The sequence below is a fragment of the Eptatretus burgeri genome, chromosome 17, assembly GCF_056783735.1.
Source record: "Eptatretus burgeri isolate ZD-2024b chromosome 17, Ebu_testis_v1, whole genome shotgun sequence".
Classification (NCBI taxonomy): Eukaryota; Metazoa; Chordata; class Myxini; order Myxiniformes; family Myxinidae; genus Eptatretus; species Eptatretus burgeri.
The window spans coordinates 4,307,454-4,317,453 of NC_140977.1; the positions used below are offsets into that span (position 1 = coordinate 4,307,454).

General features: G+C 38.2%; 1 protein-coding gene across 8 annotated transcripts in view; it reads right to left on the bottom strand.

Moving 5' to 3' along the window:
* Window positions 1-5,119: 5,119 nt before the first annotated feature.
* Window positions 5,120-10,000, bottom strand: part of LOC147009144 (uncharacterized) — a 73,288-nt gene continuing 68,407 nt past the window's right edge. For all 8 annotated transcript variants that reach the window (XM_085862793.1, XM_085862799.1, XM_085862798.1 and 5 more), the window contains one exon: window positions 5,120-9,798. In XM_085862793.1, the coding sequence (XP_085718919.1) occupies window positions 8,867-9,798 (932 nt within the window). In that variant the 3' untranslated portion in view covers window positions 5,120-8,866. The remainder of the gene's footprint in view (window positions 9,799-10,000) is intronic.

Here is a 10,000-nt window from a genome sequence, read left to right on the forward strand (position 1 = left end):
ACGATACAGACACACACACACACACACACACACACACACACACACACACACACACACACACACACACACACACACACACACACACACACACACACACACACACACACATTTCAGGAATCAGCAGATTGGAGTCAGTGCGATTGCCGACTACATACATTATGTCCTGTATACAACCCAAAAACCTTAAGTCGCTTTCACCCTTGTTTTGGGAGAATTTCAATAATCTAATTAAAAAGAACAACTTTGCATGATGAATGTTTCAGGGAGATGTGCATAAACATTAATGTTAATAAACAGCGAGCAGTTGTCATGTGACAGGTGGAAAAAATTTGGCCCGGTCATTTAGAGATCATGTTAATGCGGCAAAGAGCTCGGAAATCGGGGGTCATCAAATGTATCTTGCTTTTAAACTCACAGAGAGAAACATATCACCTTTGTAAAGCCCATCCTGTACATATAAAACAAGAAAAAGAGCAATCAGAGATTGCAGACCCTCGTCAGGAATTGTTTTGTGTGGCATTTGTGTTCTGGTTTGTTCCATAATTAACTAGAAGAGGGCACTCGGTAGAGCACATAGCTTCACCACGTATTATGCCTGATCCACCATAACATATCGGGCCCATTACATTTTTGAAATATCATGTAATACAGTACTATATCGTTTTTGGCCCTATCTCTCAATGATGAAGAATCACTTAAAAAATTAAATAATTCTCGGATCCAGATCTTCACTAAAATCGAATCAATTCGTCCTTGTCAAACACACAACCTGTCCAGCAAATTTTGTCTGAATACACATTCGTCCGACTGCGGAATGAAAAAATCCAACTTGACACATCAAACAAAGGGTTCTTCAATTTGGAAAAAAACGGTCAAGACCTCTCAACAAATCCATGCTTCGCGCTCTTCTGGTGGTGATTTGTTGACCTCCCAGAGTGATATCAAGCATGAACTACAAGACTATTTTTCTAAACTTCGCAAAAAGAGCTGTGAATGAGGATAACAGGAATGCGATGCTTGAACAGCTCCCTTCTCTGTCTGAAGACCAACACCAATTGCTTGAGCCTGACATTTCTCTTGGAGAACTTACTGCTGCGCTCAAGGATAGCAAGGATGGGAAAGCCCCTGGACTAGACGGCCTTCCGGCAGAATTTTATAAGGCTTTCTGGGACATTCTAGGCCCTACTCTTCTTGAGGTCTTTCAGGAGAGTGTTGAACAAAGTGCATTGCCACTGAGCTTCCGGAGGGCAGTTTTGTGCCTCCTTCCGAAAAAAGGGAACCTGCATGAGACCTTCTTATGTTAAGTTATTGTACAAAAATACATCTTGTCAGCTGAAGGTTAAGAATAGTCTTTGTCACTCTTTCCTCTTTCAGCGAGGCATCCGTCAGGGCTGTGCGCTATCAGGCATGCTCTACAATCTATCCGTTGAACCTTTATTAGCTTTACTCCGGAACTCAGTGTTAGGAGTCTCTCTTTCGCAAAACTCTAAAGTAGTAGTTTCAGCTTATGCTGATGATATTTGTTGCCTTGCCCAGTTTGAGCTTGCTTCTACTGCAAGGGTAAATTGGAAAAAAAGTGTTGCTTTTTGGGTGGGCCCCAGATTGCCTTCCTCGTCCCTGCCTGTTTTACCAGGAGGAACACAGTGGAGAAGTGAGGGGTTTAAATATTTAGGCTTATTTCTAGGAGTTGAAGCGTATGAACAAAAAAATTGGGAGAACTTCCTGGAAAAAATTAAATTGAAACTGGCAAGGTGGAAAAGATTGTATCAACTTCTCTCACTTAAGACACGGGTGTCAATCATAAACAACCTGGTGGTTCCATTTATTTGGCATAAAGTTGTCCCACTTGAACCTCCGAGATACTTGGTCACTGGCATTCAGAGGGTTCTGACTGATTTTTTTCTGGGGTGGCCACCATTGGCTGGGCCCAGACGTGGTCTGCAGACCCCGAAATATGGGTGGTCAAAATCTGATGCATATCCCAAGTCAGATAATGGCATTCCGAAATTTCCACGATTAAGCGCCTTCTGTACAGTGAGTGTGTTCCTTGCGACCTCTCACAAACGCCTGGTTGCAGAAAGCAGAAGGTCTGAAATATGACTGTGAACTTTTCCTCATCGACCTGCAACACGTTGACATGTCTCAGCTTCCCAGTTTTCATCAGAGCCTTTTGAATGCTTGGCAAGTCCTCGGAGTGTGACGTTTAGAGGCATCATATGATGCCCAAAAGTTTGTACATGAGCCATTGGTTAAGAATCCTTTGTTCTCTGGAATTTCAACCTCCAGGTCATTTATGCATTGTTTCACCAGTGTTGGAATAAACAGAGTGCGAGACCTGTTGCAGCCATCCTTGAACGCCTGGCTACCTGTTAGCTCACTTTTCCTTAAAAATTGGAGTTCGCTCTGCTCGAATTGTGGAAAATGTCTTGAAAGCAGTAATTCAAACCTTTGATAGACTAAACATCGGGTGGACTGGGGTGCATTAAGTGGTAGACTCACGTCTCTATTTCCGTGAACTTCAAATTGCCTCAAAAAACAAGAGGGTGTGTTCTCCTCAAACTTAGAGGAAATTGGTGTGTTTCACTTCATGGGGAAAACAGCTATCTACAACATATGTCTGGAAGTGTGTATTCCTGGTTTTACAAAACTGTTAAAAATTGGTGGAATGAGATCTTAGCTGCTGGGTTTTTTTTTAACTCCAGTTTGGAACAAAATGTATAGTTCTCCAAATCTTGGGTGAACTGGAGACCTGAATTGGAGACTAGCACATCAAGCCCTGGTCACACAGACATTACTTCAGAAGTTTAACTCTTCTGTTCTGATTTTTTGTCCTTTTTGTGATTTAATTGAAAATGTGGCCTACACTTTTATTGAATGTTGGAGATTGGTACCCCTTATGGAAGAAAAAAAGAAATATTTTCATGTGCTCTCAATTATAATTGTTGCTGGTGCTTTATAAATTTAATACTTATGCTATAGTCGAATTGGTTGTCAATTGTGTTTCCCTTTTATGTGGGTGTTGATGGGGGTGCGAATGTCTTGCTGTGCTACAGGGTGGCCTGGTCGATGGCACTGCAACTTTTGCCATGATTATGTCATTCTCTTTCACCCAGTGGACACGTATTGCAGTTTGAGTTATTTTGCCTCATGCTTATCAGACCCATGTACTCACTGCCTTTTATATACACAATTCCTTATATTAATTTTTTTGTAAGACCTATAACCTAATGTCTTACCCTCTCTCACCAAGGCCAGCTGAAAGTCATCATGCTCTCTCTTTGTTCCCCCACTTGTCTCCACTCCTCCACAGCATATATCAGGAAATGTAAACCTAGTTTAGTGCAAATCATTGTGGATGTTTACATCTCAGTGTTTAGAACTCCGTGGTACGACAAAATAAATGTTCTCTGATCAAATGTACTTTTCGTTGTGGACAGTGAATTAATTGTTTCTTACAAATTGAGTAACAGGATTTACACCAGGTCGGTTCATAGGACAAATCAGAAAATTCCAGAACACCCTCTTTCTTTTCCTTCAACAGCTTTTCTATAAATTTAATTTTGTTTTTTCCTTTCCGGTCTTTATTTATGGAATCGAATGTAATTATAAAAGTAAACCAGAACTCTCGTTTTTGTCTTTTCTGTTGGGTATTGCTAAACTGGCAATTTATAAAACCAGGAAAGCAAAATTGAAGTGGAAACATGTAAATGTGCTTTTGTGCTTTCAAAGTATGGTTTTGGCACGAGTAAAAATGGAGCAGGCTTATCCTTTGAGCCTGGATATTGTGGGTGATCAGTGGTACACTGATGAGGTTTTGAGCTTATTTTCGTGATGGAATCTGTTTGGAAAAGTGTAAAGTACTTGCACTTACTTTTTGCATATATGTATTATTCTGTAGTGTGTTTTGACATGAACAGACACCCTTGTTTGTATTGATTTAGGTGAATTTATTTTTTCTATAAAATCGTTTAGATTTGTTTTTTATGGAGTGTGCTTTTCTGGTGTGTTTTGATACTTTTATAATAAAAATATACAAAAGTCAAAGTCTCTCTCTCTGTCTCTCTCTCTGTCACTCTCTTCTCTCTCTTGCTCTCTTCTCTCTTTCTCTCGCTCTGTCGCTCTCTTTCTCTCTTTCTCTCTCTCCCTGTTCATGCATTCCCTTGCTTGTGTCTCAGTAACTGCATTTCTCAACGAGGTTCATACCCTCCACTCCCTTGCTCTTGTATGAACCTCAATGTTGTAAAAAAAGAAATCATCTCATAATTAAACTCATCATGACACCTAAATATGTTTCGAAGAATGTAATTGCAAGAAAAGAAACACCACACAATACAGATACTTTGAATCAACATTCCGGTTAAATTCACATTGTAAGGCATTAACAGTCAGAACACTTCGTGTTGAGATTAGAAAATGAACAATATGATGCACATGATGAGACATTTCAACACAACATTACTTTCTGCCTTGTGGAAGAAGAACCTTTGATTCACAAGTGTATTATTTTAGCCTGGAATATGTAATCTTTCAGTAAATGAAAACAGGGGAGAAAAACTTGTTGAATGAAGCACAATTTCATATATATATATATATATATATATATATATATATATATATATATATATATATATATATATATATATATATATATATATATATATATATATATATATACATACATACATATATATGTTTGTGTATCACATACAGGATACACAAACATATATATATATATATATATATATATATATATATATATATATATGTATGTATGTATGTATGTGTATATATATACATATATATATATATATATATATATATATATATATATATATATATATATATATATATATATATATAGTTGAAAGTGTGTCTGTCTGCGTGTCTGTGTGTGTGTTTGTCTGTGACCTATGCACGCGAAAAGTACTGGACTGATCCTCACCAAACTTCACATGCTGACAGAACATGTACCCGGGAGTGTCCTGATGTAAAAGAATTGTACTTCCGACTTCCGGAATGCGAATTATGATGTCATCACCTGATTTTGTAACGTTAATTTTTCAAGTTCAGCCAATTGACATGGGGCCAACGCCATTTGCAATAGAATGAAAAAATAATGCTACAGTCAATTGAAGACAATGACTTCCAACTTCCCGGTTTCCGAATTATGACGTCATCACCTGATTGCGTAATGTTAATTTTTCAAGTTCAGCCGATTGACATGGGACCAACGGAATTTGCTAGAGAATGAGAATTAATTAAGTCACAAATGATGACATGAAACCAGCCTCACATTGTTGAGGCATTATGGTTTTTTTATCTGATGCGGCAATAAATCTTAACATTTTTGAACTCGAGTCTTCTGCATATTAAACATGGCGGGGAAAATATAATATTATAGTGGTGATGAAAAAAAATAATAATGGTGGCAGCCTCTACAATTTTACAATTAACTGTGACATATACTCCTTCAGACCCGCCGTCATCCACAGGATTCCTGTGCGGAGCACGGGTATCCCTGCTAGTATATATATATATATATATATATATATATATATATATATATATATATATATATATATATATATATATATATATATATATATATATCTCTCCTGGTCTAAAGTTTGAGAACACCCACATTTTTCAGTTTTCCTGAAATTTAAGCAGTTCAAGTCCAGTGAATAACCTGAAATGGTACAAAGCTAAGTGGTAAACTGCCAGAGGTTAAAAAAAAAGTTTAGGTTATGAAAAACTGAAAAATAATGTAAATTTCAGAGTTGTTAAAAAAGGCCCTTTTCAGGGAACAACTAATGGGTTAGCAACTGCAGCTGTTCTGCAGCAATGGAAGTAAATTAAGCCTTGAAAATTAATGCAAAATTCCTCCAGGTGTCCCAACTTTTGTTGATTAGTTACAAACCCTCTGTCTGTATAAAAGCAATGTTGGAACAGACTGTGTTGCTACACCATCTGAAGCATTATTTGGACAATATTGCACTGCAGGAAGTAGTATATTGCTATCATAATGGCGAGAAAAAGACAACTAACAAAGGAAGACAGACAGACCATTATAACCCTGAAAAGTGTAGGTCTTTCCTTGAGAGAAATTACAAAGAGTGCTAAGGTGTCAGTGAGTACAGTTTCCTACGCCATCAAAAGGTACTTGGAAACTGAAGCAAACTCTGACAGGAAGAGGTCTGTCAGACCCAAAGCTACAACACAATCAGAAGACAAGTTTCTGAGAGTCAACAGCTTGTGTGATAGGCAGCTCACAGGACAGCAGCTTCAAGCACAGCTTAACACTGGTCGAAGTAAGGAAGTCTCAGTTTCAACTGTGAAGAGAAGACTTCGAGCTGCAGGTTTGACAGGTCGAGTGGCAGTAAGAAAGCCAATGCTAAGATGGCAAAATAAGAAAAAGAGGCTTGCCTGGGCCATGAACCACCGCCAGTGGACGACTGAAAACTGGAAGAAGGTCTTATGGACCGATGAATCAAAATTTGAAATCTTCGGTTCATCACGCAGGGTTTTTGTACGCCGTCGAGTAGGCGAAAGGATGGTTCCTCAGTGTGTGACACCAACTGTCAAACATGGAGGAGGAAGCGTGATGATCTGGGGATCGTCTTCTGGATCCAGAGTCGGCAACTTGCACAGAGTGAATGGTACCCTGAACCAAAAGGGCTACCACAGCATTTTTCAGCGCCATGCAATACCCTCTGGTCTAAGCCGAGTTGGTCAGGGGTTCATCCTACAGCAAGAAAACGACCCAAAACATACCTTCAGGCTGTCAGAACTACCTTAGAAGTAAAGAACAAGACGGTAGGTTTCAAATCATGGAATGGCCAGCACAGTCTCCAGACTTAAACCCCATCGAGCTGGTTTGGGATGAACTGGACAGAAGGGTGAAAGCAAAGCAACCTACAAGTCCAACACATTTGTGGGAACTTCTGCAACAGTGTTGGGAAGAACTTTCCGAACAATATTTGATTTCCATTGTAGAAAGAATGCCACGAGTATGTTCGGCTGGTATATCTGCAAAAGGTGGCTACTTTGACAAGTCAAAAATTTAGATTAAATTTTGTTCAACAAAACGATTCCATGATTTATTTTTTACGTGGAATTGTTTATTTGTTCTATGCTTTAATTTCAGAGTACATTGAAACATTAAACTGCTTAAATTTCAGTAAAAACTGGAAAATTGGGGGTGTTCTAAAACTTTTGACCGGTAGAGTACATATATATATATATATATATATATATATATATATATATATATATATATATACATATATATATATATATATATATATATATATATATATATATATATATATCATAATAAAAATGTTGAGCTATATCTACATTTGATCAGGTTTCTTTCATGCAAGGGAAATGTTATTTCACATCGTCTCAGAAAAAAAAAATGAAACAAAAAGGAATTAAGTTTGTGCTGTTTTGAGGCGGATGGCAGTAGTTCATCCTTTTGCTTTTGCGCAGTTCTTTGTGTCATATCGAAGATCAGATATTCTTCTTCATGGGAAAAGGTGCAGTTTCATGAGTAGCACATTTTCTCATCTATTCAGGGAAAAATGTTGTAAGATGGGTTGGAGATACCTTTTCTGGCTTTTTGTTTTCATATTTGGATGTAAATTGGATTCCGTAATGTGTTGAGCTTTTCGTATCCTTGGTCAATCGTACACTCAACGTTCTGTGCACTTTGTTGAGTTCCATCTGGTCACCACGTCCTCCTGGTCCCGGCAGGTCCATTCTTAGGGAGCATTGCTTTTGTAAACATTTTGGAGATAGTGAGACGTTTTGTTATCTGGCTTATTGATTTCAGATGCCAGTTAACTATTCCACAACTGCATTGAAACACTGGTACTGCGAATTGCTATATAGCTTCCATTTTGATTTTCTTAGGGAGAAGTAGATGTTTATGATCAGCCTTGTACATCGGGATTATTTGGCAATTGTTTTGCACATGTGTTTATGATATATTTAGTGACCCTCTTGTACTCAGAGGTAGTTGGATGATGCTTCATTTCCTAGTTCCTGTATTTATGTTTTTCAGTCAATATTTATTTTGCTGGTTTTTGCTGGTTTGCGCGATATGAAAGTGCACTTGCCGTATTTATAACGGCCAAATTCAATTTGTAGATCCACATAATATCTTCAAGCCTGGTATTTTGATCTTTCCTTCCAAGTAAGGTAGTATCAGCAGTGTTCGATTTTGTATACTTGCATGGATTTTATAATCCATTCATGTGGGACACCATCAAAGGCTTTTTTGGAATCCATCCGGGCTGTGGATAAGTTGGTTTATCAGAGCTTGCTATTTTTGAGTGTGGTTTTGTTTAATAATAAATGGTCTATTGCTCCATGGCATCTCTTGGTGGTGGTTATCTTCATTTGCTGGTTTCAGACAATGGGAGGAAGTTCTCCCAGAAGTCAAAACCCTTTCTTGGTAAAGGATCAAGACTCATGAACCAAACTGGGAAACTTCATTCTCATGGCCTCGTTGCAAGGGTTCTTTTCAAAATATTCATTGAACCTCTGACAGCCTCCACTTGTAGCTCGTTTGGAGTGATAGTCCCCAGAATGATTTTTAAATACTCAGTGAGGGTTTTCTTTATCATTCCTGTTGCTCCAACTATCACTGGTATAATTTCAGCTTTCTTCAATTTCCAAATCCTCTTGACCTCATTTTCCAGATCCAAATTTTTCTATCCTGTTTGGATTATTTGACGTGATTTTAAATATGAAAAACTCACAAATGCCTCGCCGCAAACAGAACACTTGAAGGTCTTCTCTCGTTGATTGTTATCTCCGTTTGCGGGTTTCAGGAGGTGGGAGGGAGTTCTCCCAGAACTCAAAATGTGTGGATTATTTTATGCATTTTGAATGACCTGATATAGGTAAACTCCTTATCACAAACAGAACACTTGAATGGCTTCTCTCCTGTATGTATTCGTTTATGTACGTAGAGATACGACGACTGTGCAAACACCTTGCTGCAGGTCGAACACTTGAAAGGCTTCTCTAGTGTGTGCATTCTCTTGTGTGATTTTAGATATGAAACATTCGCAAACGCCTTGCTGCAAACAGAACACTTGTAAGGTTTCTCTCCTGTGTGTATCCTTTCGTGCATTTTCAATCGTGATAAATAGGTAAATTCCTTATTGCAACCAGAACACTTGATGGGCTTCTCTCTTGTGTGTGTTTTTTGATGATTATATAAATATGATGAAGAAGCAAAATCCTTGCCACACACAGGACATTTATAAGGCTTCTCTCCTGTGTGCAACTTTTGATGTGTTTGTAAAGACGATGAACGAGCAAAATCCTTGCTGCACACAGGACATTTATAAGGCTTCTCTTCTGTGTGTATCTTTTTATGTGTATATAAAGTTGATGAACGAGCAAAATCCTTGCTGCACACAGGACATTTATAAGGCTTCTCCTCTGTGTGTTTTACTCGATGATAATTCAAAGATGACAACCAATAGAATTCCTTGCTACACACAGTACACTGGTATGGCATATGACGTTTGTGTAATGCTTCACATCTCTTTAAAGATGTCACTGAACTAAACGTTTTCTTGCAAACAGAACACTTGTGCTGCTTCTCTTTCCTTTCCGTTTTCTTGAATGTCGTCATGCAATTCTTGTTCTTGTTCAGTACACCTCTATATTTGTTGACTTCCTGACAATAAGTCTGTGTCATGTTCTGATCGAAAGAGTCTTCTTTGTCAACCGACTGAGAACTTGCCTTGGAATACGACACCTTTTTCACTTCATTCTCTGCAAAGACAATTAAGAAAAGCATCAATAAATCAACATGTGAAACATGTAACATTAAAAAAAACACGCATAATGTACTCTATTTTGATCTTAAACTGGTCCACTGTCTGCGCTCATCTTTTACAAGGCAGAAGCTGCATATGAAGCTTTCCATGAAAGGTAGAAATGAAAACATTCCCAACTAGAGGGGGAGCACTCGGGA